Source organism: Lithobates pipiens, unplaced genomic scaffold, assembly GCF_037356315.1.
Source record: "Lithobates pipiens isolate NorthernLeopardFrog02 unplaced genomic scaffold, aLitPip1_a1.2 Scaffold_19, whole genome shotgun sequence".
NCBI classification, from domain to species: Eukaryota; Metazoa; Chordata; class Amphibia; order Anura; family Ranidae; genus Lithobates; species Lithobates pipiens.
Window position 1 is genome coordinate 579,997,324 of NW_027507764.1, and position 22,293 is coordinate 580,019,616.

The 22,293-nt window shown below is 49.3% G+C and overlaps 1 protein-coding gene across 5 annotated transcripts in view; it reads right to left on the bottom strand.

Annotated features, from left to right (window-relative positions):
* LOC143997680 (microtubule-actin cross-linking factor 1, isoforms 6/7-like) overlaps positions 1-22,293 on the bottom strand; it is a 214,700-nt gene that overhangs the window by 21,586 nt on the left and 170,821 nt on the right. For all 5 annotated transcript variants that reach the window (XM_077493431.1, XM_077493430.1, XM_077493427.1 and 2 more), the window contains exon 34: positions 3,574-3,736. In XM_077493431.1, the coding sequence (XP_077349557.1) occupies positions 3,574-3,736 (163 nt within the window). The remainder of the gene's footprint in view (positions 1-3,573; positions 3,737-22,293) is intronic.

Sequence of the window (22,293 nt, forward strand, 5' to 3'; positions counted from 1 at the left end):
TATCCACTTTTTAGGTGATCCCTGAAAACCCTTCTGTCAGGTCACCTTGAGACGAGGTGACAGATGCACACCATAGGGATCAGGAGTGCACCGCAAGGTTGTGGACCCTATGGCTGACTGCTGCAGACGGGGGACAGATCCCACTGGGGTTAGAGCGTAAGATTCCCTGGGGCGCGGAGTCTAAGAGCCAGCAGGTGTTCACCAGAGCCTCCAGTGGTGAGGATGGACTTGGCTGCAACTGGCTCCAGGTCGCGACCCCCAGGATCCCCCAGCTCACACCCACAGTAGGCAACAGGAGGATAGGGATGGTGAGGGACAAAGCCAAGGTCGGGGCCACAAGCAGACAAGAATAGTCGGGGACACGCCAAAAGGTCAGGATCACAGGCAAACAAGGATAGTCAAGACACGCCAAAGTCGGTAACGGAAAACAGTAGCAGAGCACACGGCAGGTAACAGGAAGCTAACACACAAAGGAATACACAATGGTTGATCAGCCCTGATGGCCTGCAGTGCACAGGTTAATATAGGGCTCCCTGATAGGGCCTGGGGTGGAGCCATGCTTAGAGGAGAGGTTATAAAAACCACCAGGTGGAAGGGCTGGCCTCTTAGTCTGAACACATGAGGGGAGGTAAGCAAACACAGGAAGATCACTGCATAACCATGACACCTTCTCTTCAGAGAAGCCTATTCTGCCTCCACCAAATAACTGTACTTTTATTTTCTCCATCAGCCCATCCCCCACATTTATTACATTTTGTACAGTGCCTTGAGAAAGTATTCATACCCCTTGAAATTTTCCACATTTTGAAATGTTACAAACCAAAAACGTAAATTAATTTTATTGGGATTTTTTGTGATAGACCAACATAAAGTGGCACATAATTGTGAATTGGGGAAGGTAAATTATAAATGGTTTTCAACATTTATAACAAATAGATATGTGAAAAGTGTGGCGTGCATTTGCATTCAGCCCCCTTTACTCTGATACCCCTAACTAAAATCTAGTGGAACCAATTGCCTTCAGAAGTCACCTAATTAGTAAATAGAGTCCACCTGTGTATAATTTAATCTCAGTATAAATACAGCTGTTCTGTGAAGCCCTCAGAGGTTTGTTAGAGAATCTTGGTGAACAAATAGCATAATGAAGGCCAAGGAACACACCAGACAGGTCAGGGATAAAGTTGTAGAGAAGTATAAAGCAGGGGTAGGTTATAAAAAAATATCCCAAGCTTTGATCATCTCACGGAGCTCTGTTCCATCCATCATCTGAAAATGGAAAGCGTATGGCACAACTGCCAACCTACCAAGACATGGCCGTCCACCTAAACTGACCGGGCCGGGCAAGGAGAGCATTCATCAGAGAAGAGCCAAGAGGTCCATGGTAACTCTGGAGGAGCTGCAGAGATCCACAGCTCAGGGGGGAGAATCTGTCCACAGGACAACTATTAGTCGTCTCTCCACAAATCTGCCCTTTATGGAAGAGTGACAAGAAGAAAGACATTGGAGAAAGAAAGTCATAAGAAGTCCTGTTTGCAGTTTATGAGAAGCCATGTGGGGGACACAGCAAACATGTGGAAGAAGGTGATCTGGTCAGGAGAGACCAAAATTTAACTTTTTGGCCTAAAAGAAAAACGCTATGTGTGGAGGGAAAACTAACACTGCACATCACTCTGAACACACCATTTTCCTCAGCAGGGACAGGGAAGCTGGTCAGAGTTGATGGGAAGATGGATGGAGCCAAATACAGGACAATCTTAGAAGAAAACCTGTTACAGTCTGCAAAATACTTGAGACCGGGGCGGAGGTTCACCTTCCAGCAGGACAAAGACCCTAAACATACAGCCAGAGCTACAATGGAATGGTTTATATCAAAGCATATTCATGTGTTAGAATGGCCCAGTCAAAGTCCAGACCCAAATCCAATTGAGAATCTGTGGCAAGACTTAAAAATTGCTGTTCGCAGACGCTCTCCATCCAATCTGACAGAGCTTGAGATATTTTGCAAAGAAGAATGGGCAGAAATGTCCCTCTCTAGATGGGCAAAGCTGGTAGAGACATCCCCAAAAAGACCTACAGCTGTAATTGCAGCAAAAGGGGGTTCTACAAAGTATTGATTCAGGGGGGCCCCATACAAATGCATGCCACATTTTTAACATATTTATTTGTAAAAAATGTTGAAAACTATTTATCATTTTACTTCCACTTCACAGTTAGTGCCGGTTCACACTGAGGCAGCACGACTTGCAGCGCTACTGCCTCAAGCGACCTGGACACCACTTGCAAAACGACTTCTCTATAGAAGTCAATGCAAGTTGCCTAAAGTTGCCCCCAAAGTCGTACAGGAACCTTTTTCTAAGTCGGAGCGACTTGAGTCGCTCCGATTAGAACGGTTCCATTGTACAGAACAGGACGCAACTTAGCCGCCTGACAAGTCGTCCCAGTGTGAACCGGCTCTTATGTGCCACTTTTTGTTGGTCTATCAAATAAAATCCCAATAAAATACATTTATGTTTTTGGTTGGAACATGACACAATGTGGAAAATTTCAAGGGGTGTGAATACTTTTTTCAAGGCACTGTATCACATGACCCTTCCTCCTAGATTGTAAGCTCTAAAGAGCAGGGCCCTCTGATTCCTCATGTATTGAATTGCACTGTAACTGTACTGTCTGCCCTCATATTGTAAAGTGCTGCGCAAACTGTTGACGCTATATAAATCCTGTATAATAATAATTATAGAAGTCATAAGTGGCTTAGAAAATGTAAAGAGGTCCACACTATCAGCCTCCCAGCAACTCCCTCTATACAACAGGTCCTCTTTTCAGGGAGTACTGGCACAAGGCTCACCTCCGGGGTTTTTAATAAATGCAGACAGGGATATGCCAACAGAAACAGAAACAACGTGTGTGAAAACTGCTATATATTTATTAAAACCAATAAAGTTGCACTTACAAGTAAGAATTATAAACAGTGCCGTGTAAAATACCAAATCACATTCAAAGCTCTCCAATTTCGCTTCCAGAATCCGTGGTGACATCACAACAGGCTCCTTCCTACGCGTTTCATCACAGACGACATCTTCTGGTGCACTTGTAAGTGCAATTTTATTGATTTTAATAAATATATGGCAGTTTTTACACTGTGTGGTTCTCTTTCTATTGGCATATCCTTGCATGCATTTATTAATAGACGACCTACCATGTAGAGGGAGATGCTGGGAGGCTGGCAGTGTGGACCTCTTTACATTTTCTAAGTGAGTTATGACTGTTATAATTGGAGTTTACATGAAGATTGGATTCTTCCCTCTTGCAATCTTCTTCATTGATTATTAGACTTTCTAATTCACTACTGTTTATTTGGGCACTTGTATATTTTTTTAGCACAGCACATTATTTGTATATATTAGATTGCTATAATAAATATCTCATAGCGTGCTTGCTGCTCACAGTATTTTAGTTCACAGTTTTTTTGTTTATATTCCACAAGTGCGGTTACTAGATTGGTTGTAAAAGCTCACTACCATGACCGGATGGAGCCGGGGCATTAAAGAATATCAGACAAGAGCGGTCACTCACGAGAGGAGAGCACGCTGTCCATGAACTCCCGCTGGCTGATGCGTCCATCCTGGTCTCGGTCTATTCCTCGGAAGATGTCCAGAATCCGCGATTTCATCTGGCCGATCCACTGCATGTATCTCTTCCGCCACACCGCAAAGTCAAAATGTGCAAATTCCTGCAGCTGGAGGAGCGAAGAGAATGGAGAGCAGAAGGAATGAGTAATAGCTGAGCACAGAAACATGGGGAATGTAAGGAAGCATTTTCCATTAATAAAAATGTCACAATTGTCTTAGCCCTTGTACACACGGACATTCCGACAACCAAATCCGTCTGATTTTGTCCGATGGATTTTGTCCGACTGATTTTTTCCAAAACTGTTGCATACACACAGTCGGACAAAGTTGTCAGAAAATCCGATCGTACTTAACGTGGTGACGTTATTTCGTTAGGACGGGACTATGTTCAGGCTAGTAGCCAATAGCTTTGGTCTAGGAATTTGATCTGAGCATGCGTGGCACTTTGTCCGATCGGAAATTCTCTACACATGATCGGCCAAAGTCCGATCGGATCATGTTGTCGGAAAATTTTATAGCCCAGCTGGAAAACTTGGTCCGTCGGATACTCCGACGGAAACCGTCCGATGGAGCCCACCCACTGTTGGATTATCCGACAACAGGGTCCGATCGGACATTGTCCATCGGAATGTCCGACCGTGTGTACAAGGGCTTAGACCTGAATAACAAAATATTCTACGGTGTATCCCCTTGTTTCCTACTGCTTTCATTAGGAGCTACAGTATATGCTTTGTCCACCAATGCCTTCACACCAAGAATACGCATGGCTGAGTGGCTGAGTGGGATAGGGAGAGGAAACATGGGATACCCCGAAAACCATAGAACTTGATCATTTGAGAATGCCTCGATTTCTGGCTGCACTGTACAACTGCTGAAAGTCCCACAGGCAGGGGTAGACTGACCATTTGGGCACTCGGGCACTGCCCGAGGGCCCCATGCCACTAAGGGGCCCCATCAGGGTTGCCAACCTCAATAAATGCAGAGACAGTATGTAAAAATCAGTGTTTTTAAAAAAATCCCAAGATTATAGCTGCTCCGCCTCTCCAGTACCTTTTCAGTGTGTGTATGTGTATTCTGTGTATGTGTATTGTGTGTCTGTGTGTGTATACTGTATGTGTGTGTGTGTATACTGTGTGGCCCCATAATCTATTGCCTTGGGGCCCCCTAATCTCCTATTGCCCGGGGGCCCCATAATCTTCTCCTATTGCCCGGGCCCCATAATCTCCTATAGCCCAGGGGCCCCATGAGTCGTCAGTCCGACCCTGCCCACGGGGTCTCTATGCTGAAGGTGACCTGTACTCCTTCCAGAGTTAAAAAGCTCTATACACAGTCACTTTTCCTCAGCACTAGGGTCATCTACTCACATAACCACAGGATAATCAGTTGCCTCCTGATGATATTTACCAGGCTCTTCCTAGCGAGGGAGATCTAGACTCACAACACCATAGGACAGCTGGACTCTTTCCCACCAACTTCCTCCCTTCTCTTCCCTCAGCTTTTCCAGGCCCAACTTGATCCCCAGACATTAATTTAAAAATAGCACCCCCCCCCCCCCCCAGATAAACCTAGCTGGGATCTTGATGTCTTTCTTGAGGCTTCCTCTAGGACCCTGCACCAGGGGGCTGAGCCCCCTCTTGCAGGGGTCTCCTCCTGCAGAAATTTACCCAGGAACATTGCAATTGCTGCTCAGGCATCAGATTATTTATAGGCTCTCTCACCACCTTCTGTGCACACCTTCCCAGGGATTGGCTGGAGTTCCATAAATATTAAAGCTGTCTGCTCTGTTCCTCCTCCCGCTCTACTTCTGGAATCCTATAGAACAGGGGCCCCCAAACTCTCTAAACAAGGGGCCAGTTTACTGTCCTTCAGACAAGTAGTAGTAGTCTGAAGCAGAAAGTATCCTAGTATCAGTGAGAGTAAACAATTCCACATCTTTAGTGGGAGGAATAGTGCCCCATCATTGGTGCCAGTGGGCAGAAGTGTTCCCATAACTGGTATCAGTGGGAGGAATAGTGCTCCATTGTTGGTGTCAGTGGCAAGAATTATGCCCCCATTGTTGGTGTCATAAGAAAGAATAGTGCCCCAAGGGCCGAATAAAGGCAGGCAAAGGCCCGCATCTGGCCCCTGGGCCACAGTCTGGAGACCACTGCTCTGGAAGACAGGGAGAAGCAACAGAACAGCAGCCTGTGAAACGCTGATCAGCCCTAAATAATCAACCCCTGCTCCACTGATTACAGGTAAATTCACCTAACAGCCTACTCTATACTAGGAGGGTGCTACATAGAGAACATCTACAAACATAAATTGTGCCTATGCCCTGAAAAATCTGCCTGTTGTCTGAAATTCCTCATGAAAATACAATGCCTGTGCCTAGACCAGTGATGGCGAACCTTGGCACCCCAGATGTTTTGGAACTACATTTCCCATGATGCTCAACTACACTGCAGAGTGCCAGTGCATCATGGGAAATGTAGTTCCAAAACATCTGGGGTGCCAAGGTTCGCCATCACTGGCCTAGACACTCCTCTTCTGTAGCCTCGTAGCTTTATATCAACAGTGTGAGATCACCCAAGGCACTGCTGCCTCTGACTGATAGTCTCACCAGATTTGGAGTGAGATTTGGAGATATAACTACTGTGTTGCTTTCTGTTCTCCTTGCTGGAGAGGAAGCTGTACCTAAGGACCTGCTGTTCAAAGATCTCTTTGCTTCTGCTTCATCCTTTTTGGAGATCTGTGCTTCCTCCACCTCCAACATTACTCCACCATTCATCAGGGGGGCAGCTCTCACATGAGGCAGCAAAGCCCCGCTTCTTTACCAAGATGGCCGCCTCGCCTCCACATAGAAGCAAGGCAAAGACAAGGCATGGTAAGTCAGTAATTGGGAAATTATCAGCTGCAGGGAAACCAAAGGCAATATTGCAGACTGGTCTTTTGTTATTGTTTTGTTGGTCTCTTCTATGCCTTGCCCCCTCTTAAAAACATATGACATATCTTCTTCTCTTAGATGCCATCTATCTTGATGGACTTGTGTAACACTTTGGGCAATCTCAGGCTCAGCTGTCTACACCATGGGTAGGTGATGTCACCAACAGAGAGGGGTTCAAACTTATACAATGCAACTCAAAGGACACCTGGTGAGGCCATTCCCAAACTGCTCAAAATAAGAACACGACCACAACTCATCAAAATCAGCACACAACACATGACCTGTGCCATTGTGAGGCCAGATCAGGGCAGCAACCACCGACTTCCTCAGGACTCCACCCACTGGCCGCTCCACCGAATCCGCCCACCGGCCATCCCACCGAGTGCACCCACTTTTATTTTAACACTCTTACAACTTAATATATGAAAATTAACCCAATCCAGCAAATAGATGGCCCCATATATTCAGCAAAGAGACAGCCCAATCCAGCAAAGAGATATCCCAAGCCAGCAAAGAGATATCCCCATTTATTCAGTAAAAGGACATCCCAAACCAGCAAAGTGACATCCCCATATATTCAGCAAAAATACATCTCAATCCAGCAAAGAGACATCCCCATAGATTCAGCAAATAGACATCTCAATCCAGCAAAGAGACATCCCCATATATTCAGCAGAGAGACATGTCAATCCAGCAAAATGTCATCCAAGTCCAGCAAAGAGACAGCCCCATATATTAAGCAAAGAGACATCCCAATCTAGCAAAGAAACATCCCAATCTAGCAAAAAGACATCCCTCTGGCTGCGCCCTCCTTGCTTTAGCAATTGCTAGTTACTACAGTAGCAACAACTCAGTCTCATTGGCTGAGGCCTAAGTAGCCGGGCCCCTCAGGACATCCAGGCCCCCTACACGTATGTGTATGGGCTGTCGCCCCCCGATGGCGGCCCTGGAACAGATTACATTAATGGGCTGAATACTTAAAGGGGTCTATTTGGAATGTCTCAAGCATTTGCACAACCATCACAAGTAATCCCTATGTTTTGCTTAATATGTTTGTTTCCTTTGATCATCAGCTCCATCATGTGGTGCTTTCCTGAAATACTCACTCAGAAAAATACCACATTGTGGCCACTAGATGGCGTTGACAATAACAGAAAATAAACATATTAGGCAAAATTAGAGGAATTACATGTAACTGCTGGGCAAATGCTTGAGACATAGGCACAGCTATTTTTATAAAAATAGCCAGCCTAAAGTGGAGGGCCACCCTGAAAGAAAGAATACATTAAAATTTAGAAAAAAAAATGAATTACTAGAAATGCCTGTTGCTAGGCACATCGTCCTAATCTGCCTCTTCCTCCTCCGCGGTGATCTTCTGTCTTCTCTCCTCCGTGCGGCGTCTTCTGGGTAATGGGTCGCGCTGTGTTCTGGAAACTGTGTGTCCCAGAACACAGCGCGCCCCATTCACAAAGCGCTGCGCGACTCGCGCATGCGCAGTAGGAAACGAGCAGTGAAGCCGCAAGGCTCCACTGCCTGTTTCCCTTAGCCAAAATGGTGGCACCGGGACCCGAGAGCCGAGGGACGGGTCAGCCTCGGGCGGCCGACATCACGGACGCCCTGGACAGGTAAGTCTGCTTATTAAAAGTCAGCAGCTACAGTGTTTGTAGCTACTGACTTTAAAATTTTTTTTTTTTAAACTGGCTCTCCTCTTTAAGTAAAAGAACGGGCTAATAGCTAAACATCTAATCAAACTATACATATCTTTACAACCCGTATAGTCTTGCTAATCATGACACATCTGTCACATAAAACAGCCACTTTACTAATCCTGGATCTCCTCCTTACTCATTGGAATAAGGTGATGATGCTGATTTGCTGACCAGCGAGCAGGTTGGATGGAGGGGGAGAGGTGACACAGGAAGCTGCTTTCCTGAACCAGGAAATAAGTGTGTCATCTGCCCGGCTGTGAGCAGTGGCATGTGTGGAAATCTCAAGACTGGCTGAACAGAATGACAACTTGTTTGACAAGAAAAACAGTAAACCTACATATATTTTAACTGTGTATTTATCCGTTTCCCTGGAATTTCACTTTAAAGCCAAACTCCAGGGTCAGCATTTAATATCTAAATCCATTCATCATATGCATTTTTCTTGAATGTTGGTGTGCTTTTTTTTCTGGATCTGTGCAGGATTCCAGCGGGAGACTTCCTGTAATAAAGACCGCTCACTGCTGATCTCTCTCCTTGTGCAGGGTGACTGGTCTTGTCTCAGCCCCTTCCTGAAGTTTCCTGTGGTGGGTGGGGCCTGCTGGGCCCCTTCCTCAGCTCTGTTCTGTGCACAGCCTATGTACAGAACAGTGATGATGCCTCTGCTATTTTTACAAGGTAATATCTGGGGTTGCAAAGGCATTTGGTGCACACAGAGTGGATTTATATCCTTTGTGACTATTGAGGAATGTATATATAAATGGAAGTTTTTGTGCCCAGGGTTTAGCTTTAAATAATTACACAAAGATGCAGTTTCTTCATGGAGATAACTGATGGATGTACTTGAATGTTCAGAGACAGGTCCACTTTGAGGCATACAAAGCCTTTCGTCTCTCAGGGCCTATCCTCCCCACACCAAAGCTCTGTCTTTACAGGAAATGCTTCTTTCTTCCTCCCTGATCACCTCTTCACACCCCAGCATTGTCTGCTGTCACTCCCTGCAGAGGAATGTTATCCCTCCTGTACCAGACACTCATTTAACCTCCAAGTATACATGCCGCCTCTTAAAAATCTAGTTCTATAGAGATGCCTAATTTCCCAGTTCATAGCTGAACAATTAATCTGTGTATAGCAGAGCCGAGCCGAGGGGTAGGCAAAAGAGGCAGCTGCCTTGAGGGCTTCAGCAGGGGGGGAGGGGGGCACAAAAAAGGGCACGTCCTGCAACCTGTACTGCTGAAGTAGTTTGCAGCTCACATAAGGGGTGGGGATGGGGCGCACGCTGGTATTTTTGCCCTCCGTGCTAAAGGACCTTATTCTTGCACTGGTGTATGGGACCAATCTGGCCACGAGTCCCTGACTGGTCCACACTGGATTTTGTTACGGCCCCAAACTCACCTGCTCCCACATGAATGTCAAATTGGGAGCAGCAGCTGTATCTGTGCGGCAGCTGCTGTATCCCAATTTGCATGAATGGGGCTGCGCGGGTCTGGACTAAGTGCAGGAGCTGCAAGCGACTGATTGGTTGCTAGGACTCTGGGCAGTCCTAGCAACCAATCACCAGCTTGTTAACAAGAAAAGCTGGGCAGCTCCCACCCTTCTTCCAGACCTGCCTTGTCTAAGGTAGACATGAAAACACTGCTTTGAAAGGGAAGAGGGGGGGGGGGGGAGAGGAGGAGAGGTCACTGCTAACCATGAAGGGGAGGGGTGAGGACACTGCTATAAATCGGTGGTGGCGGGGGAGGTAAGGACACTGCTATACAGTGGGGGGTGAGCATACTGCTATAAAGTGGTGGGGGGGGGGGAGGTGAGGACACTGCTATAAAGTGGGGGGTGAGGATACTGCTATAAAGTGGTGGGGGAGGGGTGAGGACACTGCTATACAGTGGGGGTGAGGATACTGCTATAAAGTGGGGGGGGGGGGGGGGTGAGGACACTGCTATAAAGGAGGGGGTGAGGACACTGCTATAAAGTGGGGGGGGGGGTGAGGACACTGCTATAAAGTGGGAGGGGGGGTGAGGACACTGCTATAATGTGAGGGGGGTGAGGACACTGCTATAAAGTGGGGGGGGTGAGAACACTGCTATAAAGTGGGGGGGTGAGGACACTGCTATAAAGGAGGGGGTGAGGACACTGCTATAAAGTGGGGGGGGGGGGGTGAGGACACTGCTATAAAGTGGGGGGGGTGAGAACACTGCTATAAAGTGGGGGGGGGGGGTGAGGACACTGCTATAAAGTGGGGGGGGGGGGTGAGAACACTGCTATAAAGTGAGGGGGGGTGAGGACACTGCTATAAAGTGGGGGGGTGAGGACACTGCTATAAAGTGGGGGGTGAGAACACTGCTATAAAGTGGGGGGGTGAGAACACTGCTATAAAGGAGGGGGTGAGGACACTGCTATAAAGTGGGGGGGGGGGGTGAGGACACTGCTATAAAGTGAGGGGGGGTGAGGACACTGCTATAAAGTGGGGGGGTGAGAACACTGCTATAAAGTGGGGGGGGGGGGTGAGGACACTGCTATAAAGGAGGGGGTGAGGACACTGCTATAAAGTGGGGGGGTGAGGACACTGCTATAAAGTGGGGGGGTGAGGACACTGCTATAAAGTGTGGGGGGGGTAAGCACACTGCTATAAAGGAGGGGGTGGGGACACTGCTATAAAGTGGGGGGGGGTGAGGACACTGCTATAAAGTGGGGGGGGGGGTTAGGACACTGCTTTAAAGGAGGGGGTGAGGACACTGCTATAAAGTAGTGTGGGGGGGGGGGGGGTGAGGACACTGCTATAAAGTGGGGGGGGGGGGGTGAGGACACTGCTATAAAGTGAGGGGGGGGTGAGGACACTGCTATAAAGTGGGGGGGTGAGGACACTGCTATAAAGTGAGGGGGGGGTGAGGACACTGCTATAAAGTGGGGGGGTGAGAACACTGCTATAAAGTGGGGGGGGGGTGAGGACACTGCTATAAAGGAGGGGGTGAGGACACTGCTATAAAGTGGGGGGGTGAGGACACTGCTATAAAGTGGGGGGGTGAGGACACTGCTATAAAGTGGGGGGGGGGGTAAGCACACTGCTATAAAGGAGGGGGTGAGGACACTGCTATAAAGTGAGGGGGGGGGGGGTGAGGACACTGCTATAAAGTGAGGGGGGGTGAGGACACTGCTATAAAGTGGGGGGGTGAGAACACTGCTATAAAGTGGGGGGGGGGGTGAGGACACTGCTATAAAGGAGGGGGTGAGGACACTGCTATAAAGTGGGGGGGTGAGGACACTGCTATAAAGTGGGGGGGTGAGGACACTGCTATAAAGTGGGGGGGGGGGTAAGCACACTGCTATAAAGGAGGGGTTGGGGACACTGCTATAAAGTGGGGGGGGGGTGAGGACACTGCTATAAAGTGGGGGGGGGTTAGGACACTGCTATAAAGGAGGGGGTGAGGACACTGCTATAAAGTAGTGTGGGGGGGGGGGGTGAGGACACTGCTATAAAGTGGGGGGGGGTGAGGACACTGCTATAAAGTGAGGGGGGGGGATGAGGACACTGCTATAAAGTGGGGGGGTGAGGACACTGCTATAAAGTGGGGGGGGGGTGAGGACACTGCTATAAAGGAGGGGGTGAGGACACTGCTATAAAGTGGGGGGGGGGGGTGAGGACACTGCTATAAAGTGGGGGGGTGAGGACACTGCTATAAAGTGGGGGGGGGGGTGAGGACACTGCTATAAAGGGGGGCTAAGGGGGTGGGGGACACTGACGTGATGTAAAAGGAGGGACTGTGACATGGGTGTAACTGTTATGTAAAGGGTGGGGGGGGGCTGTGACATAAAAGGGGAGGGACTATGATATTGTGATATAAAGAGGAAGAAGCTGTGATGTGAAGGGGGGACTGATGACAGTGATATAAATGGGGGGGGGACTGTGATGTGCAGGGGGGACTGAGGACACAAGTGTAATAAAGGGGACTGTGATATAAATGTGGGGGGTCTGTGATGTCAAGACCTTAGTCATTAGACAAACATGCGATTCGGACCTCTCTGGGAAGTAAATCTCACTGACTTGAATTGTAATTCAATACTCTGTCCTGCACCATCCACCTTTAAGTGATCCCTGAAAACTCATCTCTTAAGGAAAGCTCATCACATCTTCTTCTAACTGCTCAACTTGTTTCTTTCACCATCAACTCATCCCTCCCAGTTATTACTTTTTGTTTCACTCGCCCCTCCCTTTTAGATTGCAAGCTCTCAGGAGCAGGGCCTTCTCTTAGACCTCTTTTATTAAATTGTATTGTAACTGTAATGTCTCCCTTTAACCACTTGCTTACTGGGCACTTAAACCCCCCTCAGTCCCAGACCAATTTTCAGCTTTCAGCGCTGATGCACTTTGAATGACAATTGCGCGGGCATACAACACTGTACCCAAATGAAATTTTTATCATTTTTTTCCCACAAATAGAGCTTTCTTTTGGTGGTATTTAATTACAGCTCGGAGTTTTATTTTTTGCTAAACAAACAAAAAAACATGCAAAAAAAAAATCATGTTTAATAGTTTGTTATAAAATTTTGCAAACGGGTCATTTTTCTCCTTCATTGAAGTGCGCTGATTAGGCGGCACTGATAGGCTGCACTGGTGGGCACTGATGGGCTGCATTGGTGGGCACTGATAGGCTGCATTGGTGGGCACTGATAGGCTGCACTGGTGGGCACTGATAGGCATAGTTAAGGCGGCACTAATAGGCACAGATAAGGCGGCACCGATGGGCACAGATAAGGCGGCACTGATGGGCAAAGATGGGCACGGATGGGTGGCACGGATGGGCACTGATAGGTACCACTGATAGATGGGACTGATGGGCACTGATAGGTGGCACTGATAGGTGGCTCTGATAGGTGGCACTGCTGGGCACTGATGGGCGGCACTGCTGGGCACTGGTAGATGACACTGATGGGCACGGATAAGTGGCACTGGGGTGCAGCACCTTTGAGGCAGATTGTGGGCACTGCTGGGTGGCACTGTGGGTAGCACTGTGGGTGGCACTGTGGGCACTGCTGGGTGGCACTGTGGGCACTGCTGGGTGGCACTGACGGGGGGCACTTACTTTTAAAACATTTGGCACTGCAGGGGGCAGGTGGGCACTGGCATGGGGCAGGTGGGCACTAGCAGGGCTGGCCGTGATCGGGACTGATGTCCCGATCACGGCCGCCGGTGATCGGCTTTTTTTTTTCTCCTCGCGCTGTCAGCGCGAGGAGGAATAATAGCCGATTACCGGCTCCGTTATATCACATGATCAGCTGTCATTGGCTGACAGCTGATCACGTGATAAGGGGTCGGGATCGACCCCTTGCACGGATCCGTGATCAGGCGAGTCTCATGGACTCGCCGATCACAGGGCGCGCAGGCCGCTCGTGCACGGGACTACGTCAATAGACGTAGTCCCGGCAAAGGAGATCCGCGCTGTAGCCGTCATTTGGCTATAGCGCGGATCTCAAGTGGTTAAAGTAAAACTGTATTATCTACAGTGCTTTGAAAAAGTATTCACACCCCTTGAAATTTTCCACATTTTGTCATGTTACAACTAAAAACGTAAATGTATTTTATTGGGATTTTATGTGATAAACCAACACAAAGTGGCTCATAATTGTGAAGTGGAAGGAAAATTATAAATGGTTTTCAACATTTTTTACAAATAAATATGTGAAAAGTGTGGGGGAGGGGCATTTGTATTCAGCCCCCTTTTACTCTGATACCCCTAACTAAAATATAGTGGAACCAATTGCCTTCAGAAGTCACATAATTAGTAAATAGAGTCCATCTGTGTGTCATTTAATCCCAGTATAAATACAGCTGTTCTGTGAAGCCCTCATAAGTTTGTTAGAGAACCTTAGTGAACAAATAGCATCATGAAGGCCAAGGAACACACCAGACAGGTCAGGGATAAAGTTGTGGAGAAGTATAAAGCAGGGTTAGGTTATAAAAAAAATATCCCAAGCTTTGAACATCTCATGGAGCTCTGTTCAATCCATCATCAGAAAATGGAAAGAGTATGGCCCAACTGCAAACCTACCAAGACATGGCCGTCCACCTAAACTGACCGGCCGGGCAAGGAGAGCATTCATCAGAGAAGCAGCCAAGAGGTCCATGGTAACTCTGGAGGAGCTGCAGAGATCCACAGCTCAGGGGGGAGAATCTGTCCACAGGATAACTATTTGCCCCCGTACACACGGTCGGACATTCTGCCAACCAAATCCGTCGGATTTTGGCCGAAACTGTTGCATACACACGGTCGGACAAAGTTGTCGAAAAATACGATCTTTCAGAACATGATGATGTAATTTCGTTACGACGGGACTACGTTCAGACTAGTAGCCAATAGCTTTGATGTAGGAATTTGATCTGAGCATGCGTGGCACTTTGTCTGATTGGAATTCTTTACACATGATCGGAGTATGTCCGATTGGACCAGTTTGTCTGAAAATATTTCCAACAAGTTGGAAAATTTGGTCCGACGGATATTCAGACGTAAACAGTCCAATGCAGACCACACACAGTCGGATTATCCGACAACACGGTCCGATAGGACACATTCCGACGGAATCTCCGACCGTGTGTACAAGGGCTTAGTCGTGCTCTCCACAAATCTGCCCTTTATGGAAGAGTGACAAGAAGAAAGACATTGGTGACAGAAACCCATAAGAAGTCCTGTTTGCAGTTTGTAAGAAGCCATGCGGGGGACACAGCAAACATGTGGAAGAAGGTGATCTGGTCAGATGAGACCGAAATTCAACTTTTTGGCCTAAAAGTAAAACGCTATGTGTGGTGGGAAAACTAACACTGCACATCACCCTGAACACACCATCCCCACCGTGAAACATGGTGGTGGCAGCATCAGCAGGGACAGGGAAGCTGGTCAGAGTTGATGGGAAGATGGATGGAGCCAAATACAGGGCAGTCTTAGAAGAAAACCTGTTAGAGTCTTCAAAAGACATGAGACCGGGGCGGAGGTTCACCTTCCAGCAGGACAACGACCCGAAACATCCAGCCAGAGCTACAATGGAATGGTTTAGATCAAAGCATATTCATGTGTTAGAATGGGCCAGTCACAGTCCAGACCTAAATCCAATTGAGAATCTGTGGCAAGACTTGAAAATTGCTGATCACAGACGCTCTCCGTCCAATCTGACAGAGCTTTGAGATATTTTATAAAATAGAAATGTCCCTCTCTAGATGTGCAAAGCTGGTAGAGACATCCCCAAAAAGACTTGCAGCTGTAATTGCAGAGAAAGGAGGTTCTACAAAGTATTGACTCCGGGGGGCGCCATACAAATGTACCCCACACACTTTTCACATATTTATTTGTAAACAAATTTGAAAACCTTTTATCATTTTCCTTCAACTTCACAATTATGTGCCGCTTTGTGTTGGTCTATCCCATAAAATCCCAATAAAATACATTTACGTTTTTGGTTATAACATGACAAAATGTGGAACATTATATATGTATATTAATATAAAAAAAAATATTGGGGTCCTGTGGACCATCCCTTTGTTCCAGTGCCTGTGGAATGCCCTGTGACCAGCACGGTTTTCATGCAGGTGAGTGGGGGAGTTTTGCATCCCCAGAGTCATGTGACGTGTGTCTCGTAAGGCTTCACACCAGTCTTGGTGTCACTCAGCTACTAGTCCATAGCAGTCCTGTGTGTATATAGGCACCACTCAGACTAGCTCAGTCTCCTCTTTGCCTCAGATGGACTTAATGGGACGTGGGGGATGGGAACTGGGGAATCACAAGAGCCGTGCTGAAGTGCACTATCCTGGCTGAAGGCAACCCACTTTACAGGGGAATTCATTACCTTAACTGTCAAGTTTTGAGTACAAGAGCAGCCCTTGTACTCATGACGTATAACTTAAAAAATCCAGATTTATTAGTTTATGTCATTAATTGCCCTGTTACTTGTCTCTTCTACATTCCTGATAATAAATAACATACTTATATATATGTGGTTCAGCAGGGACCAGCCTCAAATGTGTGGATGGGGAAATCAGGACCCCCTTCCTCCTACTGGACCTCAGGACCTCCTTCCTCCTGCTGGGGACCCCTCTAGTGAATACAAAGATCAATATAGCGGAATCAGGACCTCCTTCCTCCTGCTGGTGATCCTTCCGGTGATCTAAAGATCTATTTAGGGGAATCGGGACCTCCTTCCTCCTCCTGGTGATCATTCCGGTGATCTAAAGATCTATTTAGGGGAATCGGGACCTCCTTCCTCCTGCTGGGGACCCCTCTAGTGAATACAAAGATCAATATAGCGGAATCAGGACCTCCTTCCTCCTCCTGGTGATCCCTCTAGTGATATAAAGATCTAAATAGAGGAATCAGGACCTCCTTCCTCCTATTGGTGACCCCTCTAGTGATATAAAGATCTATATAGAGGAATCAGGACCTCCTTCCTCCTCCTGGTGACCCCTCTAGTGATATAAAGATCTATATAGAGGAATCAGGACCTCCTTCCTCCTCCTGGTGACCCCTCTAGTGATATAAAGATCTATATAGAGGAATCAGGACCTCCTTCCTCCTCCTGGTGATCCTTCTAATGATATAAAGATCTATATAGAGGAATCAGGACCTCCTTCCTCCTGCTGGTGATCCCTCTAGTGATATAAAGATCTATATAGAGGAATCAGGACCTCCTTCCTCCTGCTGGTGATCCCTCTAGTGATATAAAGATCTATATAGAGGAATCAGGACCTCCTTCCTCCTCCTGGTGATCCTTCTAATGATATAAAGATCTATATAGAGGAATAGTGATGGACGAACTTCCGACGGGACGTTTCGCGAACGCGAAACGCGAACGGACACAAACGTTCGCGAAAACGACCGTTCGCCGCGGGCTCCATTGACTTCAATGGGAGGCGAATTTCGCAAACCTTTAGGTCGAATTTGCGGCCACGGGGTAATTATTAGGGGGTAGCACGTAGTCCCACCACCTGGACAATAGCATAATACATGTATGAGGTGAATTTGGGATCGATAACTACAAGCATTTTTTTTTTATTTGGGAAATTGTTCTGACAATTCAGGACTATGGAGCTAATGAAGGCAATGGAGGAGAGGGAAGGTCAGGGACCAGGGTAGGCAAACAAGAGGGTGCAGGAGATACAGAGCACTGACAGCAGCACCGTAATACAGAGCACTGACATCAGCACCGTGACATACAGCGCTGACAGCAGCTCCGTGACATACAGCGCTGACAGCAGCTCCGTGACATACAGCGCTGACAGCAGCTCCGTGACATACAGCGCTGACAGCAGCTCCGTGACATACAGCGCTGACAGCAGCTCCGTGACATACAGCGCTGACAGCAGCACCGTGACATACAGCGCTGACAGCAGCTCCGTGACATACAGCGCTGACAGCAGCTCCGTGACATACAGCGCTGACAGCAGCTCCGTGACATACAGCACTGACAGCAGCTCCGTGACATACAGCGCTGACAGCAGCTCCGTGACATACAGCGCTGACAGCAGCACCGTGACATACAGCGCTGACAGCAGCTCCGTGACATACAGCGCTGACAGCAGCTCCGTGACATACAGCGCTGACAGCAGCTCCGTGACATACAGCGCTGACAGCAGCTCCGTGACATACAGCGCTGACAGCAGCTCCGTGACATACAGCGCTGACAGCAGCACCGTGACATACAGCGCTGACAGCAGCTCCGTGACATACAGCGCTGACAGCAGCTCCGTGACATACAGCGCTGACAGCAGCTCCGTGACATACAGCACTGACAGCAGCTCCGTGACATACAGCGCTGACAGCAGCTCCGTGACATACAGCGCTGACAGCAGCACCGTGACATACAGCGCTGACAGCAGCTCCGTGACATACAGCGCTGACAGCAGCTCCGTGACATACAGCGCTGACAGCAGCTCCGTGACATACAGCGCTGACAGCAGCTCCGTGACATACAGCGCTGACAGCAGCTCCGTGACATACAGCGCTGACAGCAGCTCCGTGACATACAGCGCTGACAGCAGCTCCGTGACATACAGCGCTGACAGCAGCACCGTGACATACAGCGCTGACAGCAGCTCCGTGACATACAGCGCTGACAGCAGCTCCGTGACATACAGCGCTGACAGCAGCTCCGTGACATACAGCGCTGACAGCAGCTCCGTGACATACAGCGCTGACAGCAGCTCCGTGACATACAGCGCTGACAGCAGCTCCGTGACATACAGCGCTGACAGCAGCTCCGTGACATACAGCGCTGACATCAGCACCGTGACATACAGCGCTGACAGCAGCTCCGTGACATACAGCGCTGACAGCAGCTCCGTGACATACAGCGCTGACAGCAGCTCCGTGACATACAGCGCTGACAGCAGCTCCGTGACATACAGCGCTGACAGCAGCTCCGTGACATACAGCGCTGACAGCAGCACCGTGACATACAGCGCTGACAGCAGCTCCGTGACATACAGCGCTGACAGCAGCTCCGTGACATACAGCGCTGACAGCAGCTCCGTGACATACAGCACTGACAGCAGCTCCGTGACATACAGCGCTGACAGCAGCTCCGTGACATACAGCGCTGACAGCAGCACCGTGACATACAGCGCTGACAGCAGCTCCGTGACATACAGCGCTGACAGCAGCTCCGTGACATACAGCGCTGACAGCAGCTCCGTGACATACAGCGCTGACAGCAGCTCCGTGACATACAGCGCTGACAGCAGCTCCGTGACATACAGCGCTGACAGCAGCTCCGTGACATACAGCGCTGACAGCAGCTCCGTGACATACAGCGCTGACAGCAGCTCCGTGACATACAGCGCTGACAGCAGCTCCGTGACATACAGCGCTGACAGCAGCTCCGTGACATACAGCGCTGACAGCAGCTCCGTGACATACAGCGCTGACAGCAGCTCCGTGACATACAGCGCTGACATCAGCACCGTGACATACAGCGCTGACAGCAGCTCCGTGACATACAGCGCTGACAGCAGCTCCGTGACATACAGCGCTGACAGCAGCTCCGTGACATACAGCGCTGACAGCAGCTCCGTGACATACAGCGCTGACAGCAGCTCCGTGACATACAGCGCTGACAGCAGCACCGTGACATACAGCGCTGACAGCAGCTCCGTGACATACAGCGCTGACAGCAGCTCCGTGACATACAGCGCTGACAGCAGCTCCGTGACATACAGCACTGACAGCAGCTCCGTGACATACAGCGCTGACAGCAGCTCCGTGACATACAGCGCTGACAGCAGCACCGTGACATACAGCGCTGACAGCAGCTCCGTGACATACAGCGCTGACAGCAGCTCCGTGACATACAGCGCTGACAGCAGCTCCGTGACATACAGCGCTGACAGCAGCTCCGTGACATACAGCGCTGACAGCAGCTCCGTGACATACAGCGCTGACAGCAGCTCCGTGACATACAGCGCTGACAGCAGCTCCGTGACATACAGCGCTGACAGCAGCTCCGTGACATACAGCGCTGACAGCAGCTCCGTGACATACAGCGCTGACAGCAGCTCCGTGACATACAGCGCTGACAGCAGCTCCGTGACATACAGCGCTGACAGCAGCTCCGTGACATACAGCGCTGACAGCAGCTCCGTGACATACAGCGCTGACAGCAGCACCGTAAGCCGCCCCAGGAGGAAGTCAGCACAGCACAGGGATGGTGTGATCCCCTCATAATAAGAACCCCCAGGAGGAAGTCAGCACAGCACAGGGATGGTGGGAGCCCCTCATAATAAGAACACCCAGGAGGAAGTCAGCACAGCACAGGGATGGTGGGAACCCTCATAATAAGCAGCCCCAGTAGAAATATGACACCGCTCAACCTCTTCAAAGAGGAGGGTAGGGGCATATAGTACGGTGTGCTTTTTTGGGTCAGGGAAGTGAGCCAAATGAATTAAGAAGGTCTGTGTGCTTGATTCCAAAAATTGTTTATAGACATATACATGGTCTACTGATCACATGTGTTGAATTCCTCCGAGATCCATGCCTCATTCATTTTTAGAAATGTGAGGTAGTTAACACTGTGGTGAGCTAGGCGAGTACGCTTATCGGTCACAATCCCCCCTGCTGCGCTGAACGTCCTTTCGGACAGGACACTGGATGAGGGGCAAGCCAACAGTTCGATTGCAAATTGGGCAAGCTCTGGCCAGAGGTCAAGCCTGCCCACCCAGTAGTCTAGGGGTTCATCACTCCTCAGAGCGTCCACATCGGCCGTTAACCCAATGTAGTCGGACACCTGACGGTCTAGGCGTTCCCTGATGCTGGATCCGGATGACACCTGTCGATGGGTCGGCTGAAAGAATGACCTCATATCCGAAGTCACCAACACATCTTCAAACCGGCCTCTTCTTGCAGGCGCTGTTGGATTGGTACCCGCAAATCCTTCTCTGGGAGTGGGAATTGCTCCTCTGCCAGCGCACGCAAAAGCAGAATGCAGCATTTCTCGAAGCAAGGCCTGGAAGTGCTGCATTCTGACAGCCCTCTGCGACGGCGGTAACATTTCCGCCATTTTGTGTTTGTACCGGGGGTCTAAGTACGTTGCCACCCAGTACTGGTCCTTGACCCTCATGCTTTTTATACGGGGGTCCCTATTAAAACACTGGAGCATGAAGGCCCCCATTTGCACTAAAGTGGAAGCGGTGTGGTGGCCTGGCTCCTGCTCATCATCCAGGATAATGTCGTCCTCTTCATTCTCCTCTCCCCATCCTCGCACAACAGGGATCCCAGAAAGGTTTAAAGCATGCTCTTCTTGCTCCTGCTCATCCGCCCCGGCACCATCCTCCTCTGACTCCTCATCAGACTCCTGTTGTTGACTTGTCTCAGATAGAGTAGCCCCCCCTGGGAATTCATCCAGCATTGCGACTTCCTCATCTTCCCGCTCCTGCTCCTCCACAGCCTGATCAATGACACGACGCAATGCACGCTCCAGAAAGAAGGCATAAGGTACCATGTCACTGATGGCGCCATGGCTGCGACTGACCAGTTTGGTGATCTCCTCAAATGGCCGCAGAAGTCTGCATGTGTCGCGCATGAGCAGCCACTGGCGCGGTGAAAAAAAACCCAGCTCCCCAGAACCGTTTCTTTCGCAGAGTTCATACAGGTAGACGTTAACTGCACGTTTCTGCTGGAGCAGCCTATCAAGCATATAGAAGGTTGAGTTCCATCGCGTCGGGCAATCGCAAATAAGACGTCTGACCGGCAGATGGTGTCGCCGCTGAATGTCAGCAAGGCGAGCCATGGCCGTGTAAGATCTTCTGAAATGGGCCGAGATTTTCCTTGCCTGCCGCAAGATGTCCTGGACCCCAGGGTATTTGACAAGGAATCGCTGCACGACCAAGTTTAAGACGTGTGCCATGCACGGCACGTGCGTGATTTTGCCCTGTTTCAATGCGCTAAGCAGATTGGCACCGTTGTCACACACCACTTTACCAACTGTCAAATTGAGCGGTGTTAGCCACTCATCTGCCTGTGAACGCAAAGCTGAAAGGAGTGCCGGGCCAGTGTGGCTCTTTGCTTCCAGGCACAACAGACGCAGCACGGCATGGCAACGTCTCACCTGGCATGTGGAATAGGTTCTGGGGAGCTTGGGCGGTGCAGTGGAAGAGACGCTAGCAGCGGAAAAGGAGGAGGCAGCTGAGGAGGAGAGGGAGGAGGATGGAGTAGGAGGAGGAGAAGAAGAGTCAGGCCTGCATGCAATCCGTGGCGGTAAAACCAAATCTACACGGGTGCCACGGGTTACATGCTTGACGGCCGTCAGAAGGTTCACCCAGTGGGCAGTAAAACTGATATACCTTCCCTGCCCGTGTTTGCTAGACCACGTGTCTGTGGTCAGATGTATCTTGGCACCGACACTGTGTGCCAGAGATACATTCACTTGCCGCTGAACATGGCCATATAGCTCTGGGATGCCCTTCTCTGAGAAATACTTCCTTCCTGGGACCTTCCATTGTGGTGTTCCAATGGCCACAAATTTGCGAAAGGCCTCCGAGTCCACCAGTTTATATGGCAGT